At 30.6% G+C, this 22813-nt stretch overlaps 1 protein-coding gene across 1 annotated transcript in view; it reads right to left on the bottom strand.

The window, feature by feature from the left end:
• LOC124359078 (intersectin-1) overlaps nucleotides 1–22813 on the bottom strand; it is a 131505-nt gene that overhangs the window by 67142 nt on the left and 41550 nt on the right. The window contains exons 8-11 of the mRNA XM_046811502.1: nucleotides 14109–14255; nucleotides 11053–11179; nucleotides 4609–4747; nucleotides 3150–3270 (exon numbers count right to left, since the gene is read on the bottom strand). Of these exons, the coding sequence (XP_046667458.1) occupies nucleotides 3150–3270; nucleotides 4609–4747; nucleotides 11053–11179; nucleotides 14109–14255 (534 nt within the window). The remainder of the gene's footprint in view (nucleotides 1–3149; nucleotides 3271–4608; nucleotides 4748–11052; nucleotides 11180–14108; nucleotides 14256–22813) is intronic.

Below are 22813 nucleotides of genomic sequence, written 5' to 3'. Positions count from 1 at the left end.
AAAAAAAAAAAACAAAAAAAAACGGCCCTTACTTAAAAAACAGCCCTCGTACTTACAAGTATCACAATAACTAAGAATAAAAATTGTAAGTACAACCTTCTTCTGGCAGAGGAAAACCTCTTTAGCACCACAACACCTACCCCGGAGTGGGCACCACAATACCCACAACAAACCTTCAAACTAAATTGGGATTGGCACAAAGTTTAAGTTTTTTAATTAAAAAGATAATTCTAGATAGACGAGTTCTCCAGGTGAGCTTAGAGTCAACATGGAGACCTAGTAACTTGACAGACTTATTCACAGAGTTGGCACCTAGGCTAAAAATTATATCTTCTGACTTACTCTCATTAACTCTTATACCATTTGCAATAAACCAGAGGAAGTTTACTAGAACACATCAAGGTAGTATTGTCAACATAAAGGACAAACTTGTTGGGTAGGAATTTTTGGAGGTCATTAATGAAAAACCACGAACAGGAAGGGGCTCAGGACAGTGCCCTGGGGAACACCTCTTGTTATCCCCTTAATATCATTATACCTCTGGTCGCTTATTTTGACAACTTGTTACCTATCAGACAAATGAGAACTTAAAAAAGACACTTCAATACTTTCAAGCCCATAATTGTTTGTCATATCAAATTTGTACACTGAACAATCCTTGCTGAAAGTTCTTAGAGACTTGAAAATTAAGGGTTATTTTTGCAACATCACAATGCCTCTTATCACATTGCTGAAAAAAATGGAGTTTTTGGCTGAAAATGCATCAAAATCATGGACCACCCTCCTTATTAACACAATCTCACTATGTGCGACTTCTGGTTATTGTTAAAGAAACAGGAATTTTCCAGGCACTTTACTTCATTCTGTGATACAAAAAATCAGAATCCGGTTATTAAGAAGATAGAATGTTGGAAGTGAGAATCAATATGACAGTGTTGTGCTAAAATGCAGAAAAAATTAGTGCTGCATAAAGGAAATCACAACTTGATTAGTTTTTTCTACAGGACAAATGAAATATTACTACTCAATATCAGAACTACTGAATTCAAAACTTGATATGAATGCAAACCTCAACTAGGGTTTAAAAAGAAACAATGCTTGCAGATTCTATAGGAAAAAATATGAATTTTCATTTAAGTTATAGTTAACAAATCATAACAGTACTTGTTTCACTATTCTACTAAATTTATTTGAGCCATAGATAGTAAGCTGTCTTCTCTTAATTATACAGGGTGTCCAAAAAGTCCCGGGTTGGTTGAATATTTTTCAAAATATTTAAAATAGAGCTACAAAACCTTACACAAAGTTACTGGACATAAAAATCTATTTTATCACATATTCAGTGATCGGCTACTTCCTCAGGGGGGCGGCCCGCTAGGAGTCAGAAGAAAATCTTAAATGTAAGCATAGGTTGATATGCATATCAAATTAAAGGTCTATATTAGTAGAGAACAGAGCCACAAACCCGACCTCAAACGGATAACCGAGTCAAAAATGGCAGCCGTTCAAAGATGGCAAGAGTTTGGTTCCAAAAAGTCCCGGTTCGGTTGAATATTTTTCAAAATATTTAAAATAGAGCTACAAAACCTTACACAAAGTTACTGGACATAAAAATCTATTTTATCACATATTCAGTGATCGGCTACTTCCTCAGGGGGGCGGCCCGCTAGGAGTCAGAAGAAAATCTTAAATGTAAGCATAGGTTGATATGCATATCAAATTAAAGGTCTATATTAGTAGAGAACAGAGCCACAAACCCGACCTCAAACGGATAACCGAGTCAAAAATGGCAGCCGTTCAAAGATGGCAAGAGTTTGGTTCCAAAAAGTCCCGGTTCGGTTGAATATTTTTCAAAATATTTAAAATAGAGCTACAAAACCTTACACAAAGTTACTGGACATAAAAATCTATTTTATCACATATTCAGTCATCCGCTACTTCCTCAGGGGGGCGGCCCGCTAGGAGTCAGAAGAAAATCTTAAATGTAAGCATAGGTTGATATGCATATCAAATTAAAGGTCTATATTAGTAGAGTACAGAGCCGCAAACCCGACCTCAAACGGACAACCGAGTCAAAAATGACAGCTGTTCAAAGATGGCTAAGAGTTTGCAACTTAGGTTAATGTAACAAAATACACTGATGAACTTTTTGATTTTGACTTTACTAACCCAAAACTGTTTACAATTTAATGAGTTATTCAAATGACCCTCAAACACCTCAAAAAACACCTCATGTCCATTTTTTAATGTTAGGAAAGTTAAAGTCAAAAATCTCATCAGTGTATTTTGTTACATTAACCTAAGTTGCAAACTCTAGCCATCTTTGAACGGCTGTCATTTTTGACTCGGCCATCCGTTTGAGGTCGGGTTTGCGGCTTTGTACTCTACTAATAAAGACCTTTAATATGATATGCATATCAACCTATGCTTACATTTAAGATTTTCTTCTGACTCCTAGCGGGCCGCCCCCCTGAGGAAGTAGCGGATGACTGAATATGTGATAAAATAGATTTTTATGTCCAGTAACTTTGTGTAAGGTTTTGTAGCTCTATTTTAAATATTTTGAAAAATATTCAACCGACCCGGGACTTTTTGGACCCAAACTCTTGCCATCTTTGAACGGCTGCCATTTTTGACTCGGTTATCCGTTTGAGGTCGGGTTTGTGGCTCTGTACTCTACTAATATAGACCTTTAATTTGATATGCATATCAACCTTTGCTTACATTTAAGATTTTCTTCTGACTCCTAGCGGGCCGCCCCCCTGAGGAAGTAGCAGATCACTGAATATGTGATAAAATAGATTTTTATGTCCAGTAACTTTGTGTAAGGTTTTGTAGCTCTATTTTAAATATTTTGAAAAATATTCAACCGACCCGGGACTTTTTGGACACCCTGTATATTTATTTCCTATTTTTTCTATTATCTTTTCATCTAATCATTACAAATCCCACAGTCTCTCCTTTATCTTTACTTAGTTATATAGCCCTCACTCCCACTTTAGCATTATTTGTCACCCCAATTTTCATGTTTCCTTATTTTTGTGTACAAATAATTTCTATATAACTCAACTTCCTTACTGATGTTAACAATCATTCTAATAGTATATTCAAGCAACAAGATAATAAGATTTAGTATTAGAGTTAGATACCTGACATCTGCTGCAATTGTGTGTCTCTGGTCGTCCTCATGCCATCAATAGTAGCCTTCACACCTGTCACTCCAGACCGTGTTTCTGTGATCTTCGTGGATAACTCCTTCACTTTTTCATTCTGCCATGTACAATGATAGTTAAATAAATTCATGTCAGCCTTTCATCTAACATAATTTCTCTGTATGGGTCAATCAAATTCAATGTCAATTTGAGAAAATAGAATTACTATATCTAAAAAGCAATGAAAATCCATGATTCATAAACATTTCTTACGTGACATGCCTGCAAAATTAAACTCAAAATAATGTTACAAAAAAGAACAACAAAAAATTATTGCATTTTTAATCTTAAACTTTTTAATCATATAAAAATATACTAGTGATGACAATATCTGAAATTTTAATATGGTTATTTAATTGAAACTGAAAACTAGTTGTGTTGAGTTTACAATACTATAAACTATTCAAATTTTGCACTATTTCCATTAATACTATCCAATATTTTGACTCCAATACAAATATTTTTCATGTTTAATGTAATTACTCAAAAATATCATTACAATGTATTTTTCAATAAATTCAGATGTAAAACTAACACAAATGCAAAATCAAACAATCAGAGGAAAACAAATTAATAACATCTCATATATTATTATACTATCTTTGAAATCCAATTTCAATGTTTTTACATCAATGTTACACACTAAAATATTGATAACCAATTACCTTTTATTTATCAACAATACTTTTTGTTGAAAATAATTCAATCACTGAAATTTTATAATTATTACATTACTTAGATATCATGTTTTATTACATTTTGAAAAACTTTCATATTACTTAATAATTTAAGTTTGCAATTAAAATATTAATGGTAGTTATTTTAATTTTATTGACGCAGTCATTTCAGCTCTGCTCGTATTAGATCAAGAGGTACGTAGTAACAAAGTATAAAACAAAGTAATAAAAAATATTTTAAGTATTTAATTAATTACAATTTTAACAATTTGTATTGAAACCCTAATTAAAACAGGATTTGTAAGCTTACTATTTCGTCCAAGTTTTACTGTGCATATACCTTACAAAATACTGTAACATGACTTGTCAAAAACACTGTAAACTGTAGTATCAAAATTGATTTTTCTGGGAATTTAGAAAAGTGTCATAGTTAATAATGAATAATGATAACTTTAAAAAAAAAAACCAGTAACTATTTCATTTAAACTCAAACTAACACAGAAATAACCTCAACTTGAAAATAATTTCATTTAACCAAGCCCCATCTCAAAAACACTAATTTGCCTATATCTAAAATCAAGGCAATGAAGTGACAAAAACCAAAATTAAAATAAAAGCAAGAAAATGTTGGATGTTCTACTTGAGATACTTAAATACTGTTTCCTTGTAGGTACTTATTTACACTTTTAACTCAAAATATATATATATAAAGTACCAACCAGCTGGGATAATTCGATGCTCAGATTCTGATTTTTAGCCTTCATCTTGAGCACATTCTCCTGCTCCCTCTGCCTCTGAGCCTGCAGCTCCAGACTCCTCTGTTTCTCCCACTCCAGCTGTCTCTGTCTCTCCATCTCCCTGCAAAATTAATCAGCTGTGTTTTATATATATTTTATATATATATTTTATATATATTTTATATATATATATAAGTGGTTATTTTTAGGGCATTCTCCTGCTTTCTCAATTTCTGGATTTCCAAATTTTCTGATAGGCCTACTCAAGTTTCTGTGGTTTTTGACTGTAGAAACATCAGTTAGCATTTAAAATATGAAGTTCACAAAGAAATCTAAACCAAACTTAATGAATAAACATTTATTTGATATCTCATTGAATCCAATCAGGCCTCTCAGTTAAAAGCCATATTACATCTTGATAATGAAGAAAATAAGAAAAATGGCCGAACAAACTTAACCATTTGCGCTATAAAGGCCAGCAGCACTGGCCCTCACCAAGGTTGCAGACAGCTCACATTAGTTTCGCTATAGTTTGTACTTGCAACTTGTATTGACTTTCATTGACAGCTCGGCGGCCATATTTGTTGTGTACCTCTCCAGATCGGAATTAATTTAAAATTTGTAAAGAAGAAATGAAAAATGATTTTAAATTTATTTTTAATGAACCTTTCTAATACAAAGATAGACATACATCTGGGAAATTTAACTCGTATGTATATTGTTAACAGAGATATATAGCATAAATAAAATATTATAAAGTAGGCCTTTACAGTTATGTTATACTCAGATATGAAATATTTTATATTTTTCTCAGTATTTACATTTTTTTATGGAATAAACTTTTAAAAATACATATCTATGTGCAATCAAGAATAGTTAGCACACATCTTCTAGTAGAATTTTCTAGGTTTCTATCCCTTCTATCACTTCAGTGTATAGGCCCACTACGCGTCATTCATCTTATTTGCACATTCAATGTTTAGAGTTGAATTATACAATAATTTAAAATGTATTACTTTGCTTAAAAATTACTTTAAAATAAAGCTGCTCGATAGGTTTTAGCACTCATCATTCATTATAAAACAAAGAGAATACGAGGGGTATTAGAAAAATAAGGTTCCCTTTGCCGCCGAGACAGAATGCGATATGATGGGTGAAATCTGGCGACACAGTCTTACTCATCAGCTGTCCCTCTCTCTATCCATACCACTCGCGCCTCGCTACGTCCAAAAGTGCCGGCCTAGCTGCCTTCGAAGATGGAGCTCTTTATCGTTGTTACCGCCAGATGCGAAATTCGTGCTGTAATACGTTTTTTAAATGTAAAACAGATTTCACCTATTGAAATTCATCGTCAGTTAATCGAAGATTATGGGAAAAGCTGCATATCTGTTCAACACGTTCGGAAATGGTGTAGAGAAGTCAGTGAAGGCCGCATGGAAATTCACGATGAAAAACGAAGTGGACGGCCTTCAGTTTCGTCTTTTGGGACAGGAAGGGCCTGCTTTTGATCCACTTTTGCCTCATGGAACAACATTAAACTCTGACAGATATTGCGACACATTACGAAAACTGAGACGCGCGATCCAGAACCGCCGGAGAGGAAGATTGTCCAGTGGCGTGAAGACGTTCTCCGTGACAACGCTTGACCTCATGTCTCACGTCAAACTCAAGAACTGCTGACAAAGTTTGGCTGGACTATTGTGCCTCCATCTCTCCTACAGCCCAGACCTAGCCCCAAGTGATTATTGCTTATTCCCAAAATTAAAGGAACACTTGGGTGGCCAACGCTTCAGTACCGATGATGAAGTCAAGGAAGAGATTACTCGATTCCTCAAACGATTGGCGGCAGAATTCTACAACATGGGGATAGAAAAGTTGCAGCATCGTCTACAAAAGTGTTTGGACAGAAACGGTGATTGTGTGGAAAAATAGCTTAACTTTTAAGTTTTAAATTGATGTATAACACTATGTAGAAATATAGAGCTGTCTATTTAAAAAAATCATGGGAACCTTATTTTTCTAATAACCCTCGTATTAAAAAATAACTTAGTGACCAGTGGTGCTGGCCTTATGAGCTATGGACATATTGTATCTTGGCCAATACAGCTGGACATACAAGCTGTGAAAACATTACGGCAAAAATTAATCCGCACTTCCGACAACATGGCAGCAGCCAGTAAAGCTGGCCGTATAAGCCCCAAGGAAAAATTATAAATATTGCCTTCGAGTGCGTAGGGTTAAGAGATTTTTATATTTTAAAAAAGGATTTATAAATGTATTGTTAAAACTGAGAAAAACTCAACTTTAAGCAATATTTTGAAGCAAATCTTTTACTTATTACCCACCACTTAAATTGGGTCATTTACTTATATGCTTTGATAGTTTTACTTAAGTTTTGTGTCAACTTAAACTGCTCTAAGAACAATAAAGCATAAACATGGGCTGGTTTCCACCACCTGGTGATTATTATATTTCAAAATTTCACACATATCAACCATTAAAACCATGTACTTACCAAAACCTTGGATACAAATATTTACTGTTGGACATATAAAAATAATTAGAAAAACATTAATAAAACTTGAATATTTAAAATGGTATTCAAGTAATTATAACTTGTGTAATTTAAGTTAATTGATGTATAAAATAATATATATTTAACTTAAAATGCACTCAATATTTATAAAGCATTAAAAAATTATAGTTTTCAAATAGACGAACTAATACAATAGAAATATGTAAGGGTCTGCCAATCTTAAATTAGCTCTATGCTACTTTTGGATGTACATTACTTTTTTATAAGTTGAACATAATACTTATGAATAGCTATAAAAAACTACTTATAGTCCACAAAAATCAAATATTAAAAAAATGTCTGTAAGTTTTAAAAATTATAGTATAGATATACGTTGCTTAGGTACACATGCTTTTATAATGTTAATGTACTGAGATGATATAGTCCAGTCGTATTACCTGATTGAAAAAATAAATGTTTTCCTTACAGCAAACTAATGGCAAAATTTTGTTCAAATACATCATAAATAAATAAAAAAAAAACCATTCCGAACCAAAATCGTCTATTAGGGGGTATAGGAGGGGTGGTTTTTAGGGGTGAAAACGGTTTTTTTTTGCAATTTTTGAGTAAACAAATGCATCCTATTGAAAAATGTCAAATTTAAAAGTTGTTGGAAATAAAAAAAATCTACAACTTATGTAATAATCATTTTTGCCCTAACCTCAAAAATTTCCCCAAAAAATTCAAAAAAAAACCGTTTTTTTGGTTTTTAATTTTTTTCTTTTACAAAAATGGTTCGATTGAGCTGAAAGTTTGATCAAATATACTTTGTTTCTATTCTAAAAATACTGTATTTTTTTCATTAAGAAATATTCAGCCGTTATAATAAAATTTCACTTTAAAAAAAATATTTTGATAATTTTCAATCACCATTTTGAAACATTTTTTTTAATAAAAAAAGGTTCTCTGACGGCTCATTATTTTCGTTTTTTTGTCTATTTTGAAGAAATGAAATAAAAAATATGTAGTTTAATTGAAAAAACTGCAGAAAAATTGAAAATAAACAAAATATTGACATTTTTCATTATACATTGTATTATTTACGTGGAAAAAATTGTTATTATTTATTTAAATTATAATTTTTTTATACCAGTGCTATTTGTAAGCATTAAGCAAAATAATAATGAATCATGCATATTTAACAATTACGTGGAAATCTTTAAATAAATCAAAAAACAGAATTCGAGTCTTAGTAAATTTTTTTTTAATTTGTATTTTTCATCATATATTTTTTATTTTCTTTACAATATTTTTTTACAATTCTTATTGGAATTGAATCAAGAAACCATTATTTCTTTCCAAAAGTTTTTTTTTTTTTATATTTATGTTTTTTTCAGTGAACTTAAAAATATAAATATCTTTTTTTCCATATTCTACGTCATCTGATCGTGGATTCATACCATATTCTACTTAATTTTTTCCCTGTTTTTTTTTAAATGTAATGATTGTATCTCCTTTCATTGAAGTAAACACAAGATCGTTATCAAAACTATCACTCAATTTTTTAAAATGTATTTAATGTTGGGATATCACCATCAAAATCTTCTTTAATTTCGTTTAAGGGAAAATTGGCACTCGGATGAATTTTTTTTAGTTAATACACGCAGTAACTTATGAAATCTTTAGAATCTACACTCGATGTATGTCTACAAGATGTTGAGCTTGTCCCATCATAAAAAGATGACATGCACCTATTATAATAATAAGCTTGAACTTCATCTGATTCTTTGAGAAAATTCAGTCTAACTAACAGACTTTTATTAAATGATTCTGAAACATCTCTTCCCTTTAAAGTTGATAAAATTTGTCTTTAGTCTCAACCTACTGCATGCCGCGAAATGCTCTATTTTGGTTACAAGGTTCTTCACAAAAAACACAATGATGCTCAAAATCAAAATCACATGCTTCTTTCATAATCTTTCTTCCGATAGATTTTTTTTCTTGTTTGTTCTTTGGAAGCTGTAACAATTGATCGAGGTCTATTGTATGCCGATTTGACAACCATCATGAATGTGTGCTTCAGTCAAATTTCTGAAATGTTTTTGTACCGCTGATCATTCCTTTGTTTACTTGACGAAATAAGAGTATCTATCCCTCGACTTTTTATTTTCACCAAATCTCCATCGCGGCATTTACAAATGATACAAGAAGGTACGTTTCCACCATTTACATGAATCTATAAAATGCAGAAAGCACGATAAAATTAGTATACTGAAAATACGTAAAAATTACTAGATAATAGCATGCGTAAAATTGTATGTACAAAGACAAAGATTTATGATCTGTATTATTTTAAATAATTTTTATTGAATAATTGTATAACATTTTGTTTTCGCAAAATTTTTAAATTTTACTTACGATTTGTATTTTATATGGACAAAAATCTTGTAAAGTGCTAATCACGAGGCTTATTTCACGACACTACTCCAATATAACTTGACTGACGACAAAGCAGCTGATTATTGAATGCTTAGAAACATACTGAGACCCGTATAATAGAAGAATAGGATTGACCCCGCCCTTTTGCTTCAAGGACACTATTATATACCTGTACTATATATACCTGTAATCCAACTTACACATTCAACAATGTTTCTAACTTTTCAAAATATTCGAAAATTCTTCAACATAAAAAAAAATTATAATTTAAATAAATAATAACAATTTTTCCACGTAAATAATACAATGTATAATGAAAAATGTCAATATTTTGTTTATTTTCAATTTTTCAATTAAACTACATATTTTTTATTTCATTTCTTCAAAATAGACAAAAAACGAAAATAATGAGCCGTCAGAGAACCTTTTTTTTATTTAAAAAATGTTTCAAAATGGTGATTGAAAATTATCAAAATATTTTTTTAAAGTGAAATTTTTATTATAACGGCTGAATATTTCTTAATGAAAAAAATACAGTATTTTTAGAATAGAACAAAGTATATTTGATCAAACTTTCAGCTCAATCGAACCATTTTTGTAAAAGAAAAAAAATTAAAAAACCAAAAAAACTGTTTTTTGAATTTTTTGGGGAAATTTTTGAGGTTAGGGCAAAAATGATTATTACATAAGTTGTAGATTTTTTTATTTCCAACAACTTTTAAAATTTGACTTTTTTCAATAGGATGCATTGTTTACTCAAAAATTGCAAAAAACCGTTTTCACCCCTAAAAAACCACCCCTCCTATACCCCCTAATAGACGATTTTGGTTCGGAATGGTTTTTTTTTATTTATTTATGATGTATTTGACAAAATTGTGCCATTAGTTTGCTGTAAGAAAACATTTATTTATTTGACCATTTTTAACTTCTATTTCTCCTGGACTAATATAACAATATGCAACTTTACAATCAAATACTTTAAAAAAAACTTTATACTTACAATCCCCAATAAATATACACTAAATAATATATCACATACCTAGATAACTCACAGAGAAAAGTAAAGCCAGTAAATTGAGCATGCCTGAACATTTTTTTTCTGCATTTGTGTATGTAGATGAGGTCCATATGGGTTTGTCCACACACTGTCTCGAGGACAGAGTGATGTATAGAGGAGAGATTTTGTACCAAAGTTGAATATTAAAGCACAGTTGCAAAAAGTTAGAATTTTCCATTTCACACCCCTTAGACCGGAAATAGGTCTGGGAAGTAGATGCTTTTTGACGGAATTAGGCTTCTCAGACTCATATAAATATATATATATATATATATATATATATATATATATATATATATATAATATTTTTTTACTTATAGATGTTGAAAGAAAATTATTGAGCCTATTTGTAAAGAGTTGTCTTAAATATATCTATAACATTTAGTATATGATCGCAAATATGATTAATAGTTACCTTCTAGCTGCCTCTCTTTGCTCCTGTGCTCTTCTTCTCTCCTCCTCCTTCTGTTGTTCCAGTTCTCTTTGAGCCTGTAGCTGTTTCTCGAGCTCTTGTTGTCTTCGTTTTTCTTGTTCCAACCTATCAACATGAAGCAAGCCAAAATGAGTCTTCAACTTTCACCTCTCTTCTAAACTGACATTCTAATCCACCCTTTATTGATCCAACTCTGTCTGAATCTATAGCTGCTTCAGTAACGCTTAGCTGCTCTTGTTTCTCCTTCTCAAACCTGGCAATATGATGAAAATCATGACATACTTTCTAAAAACTGCCTTTAACTGTTCCTGAGCTTTTTATCACTTCTTTTTCCATTGGTACAGATTTTCATAATACAGTTATTTATCTCATTAATTAATCCTAACTCATGATGACATTTCATATATTACAATTATTACTGACTTAAAATAATAAATATTTATAAATTTTCATTATTATCGTTTGTATCAGTTTCTATAATTCTGTCAATATCATTTTTACTCCAATCTTATATTTCCAAAATAATTACTTCATTATCATCGTAATGACGGACAACATTTACGTCAATAATAATATGAGTAAACCAATCGAACAGTTAGAAAACGACCAACCACACTTATAGTTTAGAGAAGTGTTTAATTATTTTCCTTACCATATATAATGTTGTATGATATAGTGGTTAATATTTCCATTTTAATCTTTCCTAACAAATTTTTCATTAACTTCAACTTTTGTTAGTTCAGATCAGATGATTATATACGGTTTGTTTACATTTCAGTAAAGTTGTCATTCTACTCTGAAAACATGTGCAAAACAAATATCCATGGCCTATCAAAATAAATAGTTACTGCAACTAGCACGCCTGGATAGCCACTAAATGGAGAAACGCCCTGAGATCAAATTGTCCATGATAGCCCCTAGCGGCTACAGAGGGAACAATTGTGACATTACATGACACGAAACGAAAGTTTTTCACAAAACATACATCCATAGCCTGCCAAAAGAAGTAGTCACTTCAATAATATTTGTTTCCTTTGGATAAATAATCTTTCTTTACACACTTTGAATATATGCGGAACACCAACGGAATTTCATATTATGAATTGGGAATGGTACTAACTGTTAAAATTGAAGGAAAGATCTGATCTTGTTTCTATAGACTTGCCAATTACAGTCGTTTAGTATCATATCAACGTATAACTTTACTTGTTTTCTTAGTCACTTATTATTGAGTTAATAATATATGTATTTTTCCCAACTAACTATGCTGTTGATATATACTATAAGAAAAATCCTGTAAATACGTATATAATTTTAATGTAATATTACAGTAGAACATGACAAAGTAAAACCGTGAGAATGGAGAATTTTTTACCATTTGACATTTTTATTTTTTCTATAATCACCTCTTATAAATTTTATGTATTCTGATAGCTTATAGCATACCATAGTAATAAAATATATTATTGAAAACTAAATAATATTAAAGTAATTGTTACAGTTTTGTTTTGAAAAGTTAATAGTTCATATTATTTTATGTTTGTTTATAAAAGATTAATAAATAACTTAGGAGTTTATACCACATAAGTACACACACACACAGGAATCCATACAAGAAGAAGAACATACACCCATGCCATTTTGATAACTTACAATAAACATATATAAATCAATAGATTTTAAATTTGAGAAAAACTAGCAACTTATTTTAGAGTTAAAATTAACATAAAACAAATTATCATATATATATATAACATAGAAATACATAAACTATTGTAAAATTGAATCATCAGATAAAAAAAAAAATAATAATTTCTTTAGACCAAATACCACAGAATACATTAAATCTTAATATCAAGGAGATTGTTATGCAAAGTAAGTTTACAACACCTGGAGTTATAAAGTGAATTTAGATCAGCTGGTGACTTTACAATAATGGAATTTTTATTCAGAGGAATGATGGCTTAATAGGAGACTGAGAAGAAGCATTTCTCATCAAAATTAATAAACATTTGAGTTATTGAATACAGTAATACTTTTATTACTTGTATTAAATTGGTGAAATTAAATTTGAATCCAAGAAAAGAAAAGACATTTACTAGATGATGAACAGTTGAATATTGGATGACAACCAGAACTCTCAGATCTGCAAAGATTACTACTACCAGTATTAAATCTACACTAAGCTGACAAGGATGATTGGAAGATGAATAAGTGTCAATGGAACATACAAAGTAAAACTGGATTTGAACTCAAGTAAGATCTACCCAATTTATGATTCCAAATTTTTCAAAATCTAAACCTATTTTTGTATAAATTCAAATTTAACATGTACCACAATTTTTTCCTATGTTGGATGTAATTTTTTTATGTGCCCATGGCAGTATAATCCACGAAACCCTGTATGTTACAAATAAACTCAATAGCAATTATTGTAAATCAAACGTTTATTTATTTATATCAATAGCTAGTTAAGCAAGGGCAAAGTACGGGTTAGATAAATAAATAAAGCAAAAAAGATAAATTTAACATAATACTTCTTTATTTGAGGTAATTTTCAAATATTTTAGCAAAATAAGATTTATGAGGAATCAGGCTATATGGCAGTGTAGCCAACATGTCAAGGCAAAAATCCTTCAAGCCGTGAGAGCCTCAGTGACACATGTTGGGTGGAATACAAACATTTTTTTTATAATCTACTTTAAACTTATAGATTGTAAATAAAATAGTTATCTTTTTAAAATAAATATGCTTTTCCTTCTAAGCGTAACCATTTTTATTAGAAAAATCTACTTTAAATTAGTACAATTATTTCTATAATTATTTCTATCTATAATGTTTTCCTAAAACTTAATTTTACAAAATCAATGATAGATTTCTAAATGCTACTAAAACTAAATTAACCAACATGCCAACATGATTAAGTAACAGGTACTAAACATTTTTTTCTTTATATTTATGTTGAATAGCATTACATAGCATGATTTATAAAGAGATTGAATTCATATAAATTATAAATTCATTATAAATTACCTTATTTTTTTCCCTCTTCTCTTGTTCTTCTCTCTCCTTGCGTTCCCTCTCCTCTTGTTCTTTTCTTTGTATTTCCAACAAGGCTTTACGTCTCCTTTCCAACTCGGCCTGTCCCTTTTCAAAATTTTCTTTCCTTTTGTCCTCAAAAGTAACTGAAAATATTTTAAAAATACACATTATGTTTCATATATATTTAGAAAATTAAAATTTATATTTGAAACAACAAATTTGATCATATGAAACTAGTTTCAGATAAATTTCAATCTGCAAAAAAGTTAGGATGAAGCAATATTTTTTAAACAACCTTACTAAGTTACCATGTATTGAAAACAAAATTGATGACTCACTAATTAATTTTAAATCTAAATCTAGTTGAGAAGCACCCAAAAAAAGTTCGGATCATCCTCTTGAACAATTTCTCAATATTGTCATTTTTAATATAGCTGAAAAAACAAAAACATAATAAAAAACTTAAGCAATGAAGATACATATAAAAAAGTTGAAGAAAACCCAACAGAACAATTCTATTCCAACATTTCAAAATTGTTAAATGAAAATGGTAAACATGAAAACTTTTCCAAAAGTTCAGTAGATTTAATGATACCACAACATCCAAGTACACCAGTATTTCATATTCTCCCAAAATTGCACAAGAAAATTGTGCCAACACCAGGATGTCCAACAGTATCTTCTTGTTCATTACCTACAGAAAGGATTTCCGCATATGTGGTTCACCAGATACAAGACTTTGCCCATAATCAGTTAAGACTATATTTAAAACTGTATCAAGGCAACATGATAATATTTTTAAATGCTTTACTAAAAATATTCATCCAAAATTGATAAATTAACAATTTATTAATTGTTACTATTTATATTATGGCTCACTCATTATTTATTCCCAAATAAATAGTTAAACTAGCTAGCACAAAAACTGGTTATTCCTTTACTTAGGATTGATCCATTTAGATACACCATCCTGACTCTAAGTACTCTCAGTATTATGAAACACTCACTATATACTGCCAAAAAAGAGTTTATAAAATATTTATAATGTAAGTGAAGGTATACAGTTCCCACCACATTGTTTTCTGCTAACACAATAAAAATCTTGGAATCTTTTGGCTGCTGTGAAGAGTCATCATCAATCAACAGATGTTTAATTGAAATATCTCAAGATTTTAATTGTGTTGAGAATGTTTCAACAAAGTGTGAACTGGAAAACTCAGATGACAGAAATAAATCTATTTTCAAAAAGACGTACCATACTAAGTTGAAATGCTATACAAATTTCGTTTTAAATGTTGAACAAATTGTTCCACAAGAGCTATCAGTTTTTTGCATATGCCTGTTTTTGTGATAGTTAGCTTTCATAAGGACTTCTTAACCCAGGCAGCAATTTATACTGTAATAACTTCAGTGTTTGTCAACTGAGAAAAGGTATCTTGGCTGTCATGTAACCGTTTTAAAGCTTGTGTTTGTTAACAAGCAGTGCTGCTCTTTAACCTTGTCTCAGAAGACTGACCGAGTGACCATTGATTAGTTTCATTCCTAACATGAAAGCAAAAGACAGAACATCAAGTTCACTAACAGTACATCATCTATTTTCCCATAATATATGTTACAACTATACAATCCTACGTTACATGCTGTTTTTACTACATAAATGATCTGCTGATAAATATTGTCAGTTGTCAATTGTAGTCCCAATAACAAGTTATATAGGTAGTTAACCTTATAACAACCTAAGTTAGTATGTGTAAACATGTCCATGAATGAGATATATCCATGTAAAAGGCTAATGAGTGACTTACTAGCAACAGCATCAAGGCCAGTAAAATGTCTATTTGTACTGTTTATATATGTTACAACTATACAATCCTACGTTACATGCTGTTTTTACTACATAAATGATCTGCTGATAAATATTGTCAGTTGTCAATTGTAGTCCCAATAACAAGTTATATAGGTAGTTAACCTTATAACAACCTAAGTTAGTATGTGTAAACATGTCCATGAATGAGATATATCCATGTAAAAGGCTAATGAGTGACTTACTAGCAACAGCATCAAGGCCAGTAAAATGTCTATTTGTACTGTTTATATATGTTACAACTATACAATCCTACGTTACATGCTGTTTTTACTACATAAATGATCTGCTGATAAATATTGTCAGTTGTCAATTGTAGTCCCAATAACAAGTTATATAGGTAGTTAACCTTATAACAACCTAAGTTAGTATGTGTACACATGTCCATGAATGAGATATATCCATGTAAAAGGCTAATGAGTGACTTACTAGCAACAGCATCAAGGCCAGTAAAATGTCTATTTGTACTGTTTATATATGTTACACTGTTTTTTCTACTACATACAATCCTACGTTAATGAGATTGCGTTACTTAAACTACATCTAAATGATCTGCTGATAAATATTGTCAGTTGTCTCCCAATAGTCCCATAACATGTTATCAACCTAAGTTAAGTCTAAATAACTGTTTATTCAACTGTCGTCATAAATGTCTATTTGTAGTTTAGAGTTATCCATGTATAACAAAGCTAATGAGTGACTTACTAGCAACAGCATCTGGCCCTACATACAAAGTTACCTACATAGTATAGTGAATGTATGTTATATATAGTTATCCGTAGTATGGTACAAACCTACATCAGCTTGAAGTTTATATATGTTACAACTATACAATCCTACGTTTTTTAAACCCCCATGCTACTACAAATGATCCATGTCAGTTGTCAATTGTAGTCCCCCCCCCCATAACAAGTTATATAGGTAGTTAACCTTGTAACAACCTAAGTTAGTATGTATAAACATGGCCATGAATGAGATATATCCATGTAAAAGGCTAATGAGTGACTTACTAGCAACAGCAACAAGGCCAGTAAAATGTCTATTTGTACTGTTTATATATGTTACAACTATACAATCCTACGTTACATGCTGTTTTTACTACATAAATGATCTGCTGATAAATATTGTCAGTTGTCAATTGTAGTCCCAATAACAAGTTATATAGGTAGTTAACCTTAATAACAACCTAAGTTATTATGTGTAAACATGTCCATGAATGAGATTATATCCATGTAAAAAGGCTAATGAGTGACTTACTAGCAACAGCATCAAGGCCAGTAAAATGTCTATTTGTACTGTTTATATATGTTACAACTATACAATCCTACGTTACATGCTGTTTTTACTACATAAATGATCTGCTGATAAATATTGTCAGTTGTCAATTGTAGTCCCAATAACAAGTTATATAGGTAGTTAACCTTATAACAACCTAAGTTAGTATGTGTAAACATGTCCATGAATGAGATATATCCATGTAAAAGGCTAATGAGTGACTTACTAGCAACAGCATCAAGGCCAGTAAAATGTCTATTTGTACTGTTTATATATGTTACAACTATACAATCCTACGTTACATGCTGTTTTTACTACATAAATGATCTGCTGATTAAATATTGTCAGTTGTCAATTGTAGTCCCAATAACAAGTTATATAGGTAGTTAACCTTATAACAACCTAAGTTAGTATGTGTACACATGTCCATGAATGAGATATATCCATGTAAAAGGCTAATGAGTGACTTACTAGCAACAGCAATCAAGGCCAGTAAAATGTCTATTTGTACTGTTTATATATGTTACAACTATACAATCCTAACGTTACATGCTGTTTTTACTACATAAATGATCTGCTGATAAATATTGTCAGTTGTCAATTGCAGTCCCAATAACAAGTTATATAGGTAGTTAACCTTATAACAACCTAAGTTAGTATGTATAAACATGTCCATGAATGAGATATATCCATGTAAAAGGCTAATGAAGTGACTTACTAGCAACAGCATCAAGGCCAGTAAAATGTCTATTTGTACTGTTTATATATGTTACAACTATACAATCCTCGTTACATGCTGTTTTTTACTACATAAATGATCTGCTGATAAATATTGTCAGTTGTCAATTGCAGTCCCAATAACAAGTTATATAGGTAGTTTAACCTTATAACAACCTAAGTTAGTATGTATAAACATGTCCATGAATGAGATATATCCATGTAAAAGGCTAATGAGTGACTATACTTAGCAACAGCATCAAGGCCAGTAAAATGTCTATTTGTACTGTTTTATATATGTTACAACTATACAATCCTACGTTACATGCTGTTTTTACTACATAAATGATCTGCTGATAAATATTGTCAGTTGTCAATTGTAGTCCCAATAACAAGTTATATAGGTAGTTAACCTATAACAACCTAAGTTAGTATGTATAAACATGTCCATGAATGAGATATATCCATGTAAAAGGCTAATGAGTGACTTACTAGCAACAGCATCAAGGCCAGTAAAATGTCTATTTGTACTGTTTATATATGTTACAACTATACAATCCTACGTTACATGCTGTTTTTACTACATAAATGATCTGCTGATAAATATTGTCAGTTGTCAATTGTAGTCCCAATAACAAGTTATATAGGTAGTTAACCTTATAACAACCTAAGTTAGTATGTGTAAACATGTCCATGAATGAGATATATCCATGTAAAAGGCTAATGAGTGACTTACTAGCAACAGCATCAAGGCCAGTAAAATGTCTATTTGTACTGTTTATATATGTTACAACTATACAATCCTACGTTACATGCTGTTTTTACTACATAAATGATCTGCTGATAAATATTGTCAGTTGTCAATTGTAGTCCCAATAACAAGTTATATAGGTAGTTAACCTTATAACAACCTAAGTTAGTATGTGTAAACATGTCCATGAATGAGATATATCCATGTAAAAGGCTAATGAGTGACTTACTAGCAACAGCATCAAGGCCAGTAAAATGTCTATTTGTACTGTTTATATATGTTACAACTATACAATCCTACGTTACATGCTGTTTTTACTACATAAATGATCTGCTGATAAATATTGTCAGTTGTCAATTGTAGTCCCAATAACAAGTTATATAGGTAGTTAACCTTATAACAACCTAAGTTAGTATGTGTAAACATGTCCATGAATGAGATATATCCATGTAAAAGGCTAATGAGTGACTTACTAGCAACAGCATCAAGGCCAGTAAAATGTCTATTTGTACTGTTTATATAGGTGTCAAAGTTCTTTTCTGAAATTGCTATCTATATCCATGCATGTATTTCCTGAAGGTAAAATTTCTCAGTCTGCAGTGGCAACACTGCTGCTCCAATGACTTAGCCCTTTTAACATGTATCTCCCCTCAAAACCTACAGGTTGCTATCATTTCAGGTCTACGTTTATTTGTTGGAATGCCATTTTTAGAGCAAAATGCAAACATAAAATTCAGTTTTTGGACTTGGAAACCATCGGAGATCCTTGAAAAGCTGTAAAGAGCATACAGAGAAGATTCAATGATAAAAATAACAAGAGAGTTGTATAAGATGATGTTTAAAGTGAATACTCTTTTATAATGAGAAATTGGATAGTCCAAGAACTGACTACTAATGTTAACTACCTCTGAACTTTTATCTTATTGGTAAAAATTTGAGTTTTCACATTGAATAGCGTTCTTCATGATGATTCAAAGATGCATTCTTTTTTACACGTTTTTAAACATTGAAACACTTAAAGGAAAGGAATAAAGCGTTAACATGTTCAGAGACATGGTGAACTTGATAATTTTTTCAAGAAAATTGTGACAAGGAGTTTTCTATAAGAACCTCATGAAAATAACAGCCACACTGCTCTAAAGACATTTCCAAATTAGATTAATACACGGTAGAAACCATTTGCAGCTTTTGAGAAAAACAGAAAGAAGGAGTTAAGGGTTTGGTGTTTTCACGAGCAGTGCTGTTAACTACAGGAAGAGGAATTAACCCTTCGGTGAACTACAACTTGAATATAGAGAGCAATTTCAGAAACATTTTGAGAGTAACTCATACAGTGACACAATAGCAAATAATAAATAATAGTTCAAATAATTATTTAATACTAACTCAATTATTAAAAAATTAATAAAATAAAAATTAGAATAATTTTATATTAGCTTATAGTGATTGTTGCACAAATTTGAATAGTGAATTGGGAATACTTGTGTGCCCAAAACTTATCTTAAAGACCAAGATTTTTTCCAGAGTAGGTCAAGAAAGGTTTGAGGGTAAGGAAGAGAGTATATAATGATACACGCTGGGACACAACTCCCGCATGCAACATCTACATAGACTCATATGCTACAAGTGAGTCCCCTATTACTCTAGTACGGGCCACACACACTCACACAGAAAAAATTAGCAACTTCTTTAAATCTTTAAGGATCATTTGTTAAAGAAAACGTACTACAAAGGAATAGTATCTAAATACGTCTATTGTAGTATATAGCATATCAGTATTACAACTACATGGTAAATTCAGCTAAAGACAAGTTACTTGAATTTAAAAATCACACAGAACTTCAGCTTTGCTGTAATGTTGTTGGTATTATGTTTAATTTAATCTCATTATCTTTATATTTTTTATTGCTAATTACATCCTTTAAAAAATTTATTGATCACACAAAACACAATGCATTGTAATGAGAATCTATTAAAACTAAAATCTTTAATTAAGAATGTTTGGTTGCCGAAAAACATAGTACGGTCGGTACACTACAACTTTTTTATTTCTTTTTTAATTCTTAGTTCAACAAACTTTTATATGAGTTCTACATTTAGTCAGATAGTTTAATGTTTAGATATTTTTATACAACCAGCTAAACATAGATTAAGTCAGTTACCTGAGAATTTGGTATGCTATTTACTTTTAAAATAGGAGTTACACCTGTAATATGAAAAAAATCTTCACAGCAAATGTGAAAAAAATATTAAAAGGTTACTAGGTTGGGGACTTCGTTTTATTGTACAAAGGCGCAAAATTTCAGATTTAAATTTATTTAGCAATTGTAATGTATATACAGTATAAATGTTAAACCAATGACAATCCTCCATGGAAGCTGATAATGGTGGACTGCTTGCACACAGTTCACTTATGTGGATTGTCTTCTATTAATGCTCCATAATAGCAGATGTAAGATAAATCCATTATATCTAAAATCACAGCCCATAACTTTGACGAACATGTTAACCAATGAGGTTTTTCTTCACAATGATAGCAATGAACAGATGTTTCAAGATCTTATTGAGAAAGAAATTCTGAACGCAGTAATATAGCCAAACTCATTCCTATATCAAATTTCCCGCAATAAAAGTATAGGGGAATAATTCCGTTTTTTTCGCGTTCTTTCAAGTGCATGAGCAGACACGCGCATACATAATTTGTATTGCAACTTTATAATTTGGGTGCAATAAACAATAAACTATGCAAATTAAACAGTGAAACATATTCATTACTTTGACAAAATATTTGTCCTCTTAAGTCATATTTTTTATATCAAATGTTTGATTAGTGACTAACATTGGAAAACACTTTTTAGTGACTAGTCACTACTCGTATAACAGATAGAGGGTTAAGCTTACAATGAAAACTTTTTACATAAGTGTAACATTGTCGTCTGAAGTATACACAGTACTCAATATGCATATTAATTATGTATTGTTCTTAGAAGATTTTTTGAGATTTTATGAAATTGTTACTTATTCAAATAAAATGTGAAAACTTGAGAAATTCAACTCTTCAAGTACATTTAGAGCCAAAATACTATTTTTATAAACTTATTTAAATATTAAAAACTACAATAAAGTGATGTTAAAGATTACATTTGTTGGCAACCAAACATCTATCTAAATATGTTTCAAACAATTCTGAACTTACAAAACAACAATAAAGGATTCCATACCACTATAAACTGTACTTGTTTTAAGATAAAATCTCTGATGCCTTCCCATCCATACAATGTATTTGCTATTATAAGGCAAGTAGTACCTAATTTTTCAAACGCCCATTTCTAGACGTAGAGATCCACATCTCTCTTCATTGGTTAGAATAGAATAATAAAATACAAATGAAAAAACCAAGAGCCAGGATAAAGAGGACCATCAACCAAGAAGTTTATATAGTCTAGGGAGAGAGACGATTTGGCCTTTGAAAGAACACAATCTAGTTTTTCAAAATCAATAGGAGAAATTTCTACTAAGAAACTAAATGAATTTAATTACATTACTAAGGACTATTAATTACAATGAAAATTCTGAAGTTCCAAACTTTATTTTAACCCTCCGGCTGGCACGCATTTAAACCTTTACTGGCACACTAATTTGAAGCTTCATGCAGTTTTGAATTTTTTATCCTGTACAATTATTTATTGGGGAAAACATAAAGTGTTATACATCAAATTACTCAGCAGGATATTCTGTATAAAATACAAATAAATAACTATTATTTGAGTTAACTAAATAATGGTGGATGTTTGATGATCAGAAGTCAAAACTTTGTTTTTCAAAAAGCACTTTTTTATATTATGCCATTCAAACGAAACACAAAAGTAATTTTTTTTTTAATCCAAAATATACTAAATGTCCACTTACTTATGCTCAAAAAGAAAATATATAGTTATAAATACTTTTATTTACAAATAAAATTACAATTAATTGTAAAAAAGAAGACTATATACAATATGTCAGTAGTGTCTACTCAGAGTCATCTCCAGCATTAGCTCTCTTCCGTCCCACCTTTTTGTCCCTCCAGAAATGCTGCAACTTGTGGAAGCATG

The sequence above is a fragment of the Homalodisca vitripennis genome, chromosome 4 (genome assembly GCF_021130785.1).
Source record: "Homalodisca vitripennis isolate AUS2020 chromosome 4, UT_GWSS_2.1, whole genome shotgun sequence".
Taxonomy (NCBI): domain Eukaryota; kingdom Metazoa; phylum Arthropoda; class Insecta; order Hemiptera; family Cicadellidae; genus Homalodisca; species Homalodisca vitripennis.
This window is presented reverse-complemented; position numbering and strand designations above follow the sequence as displayed.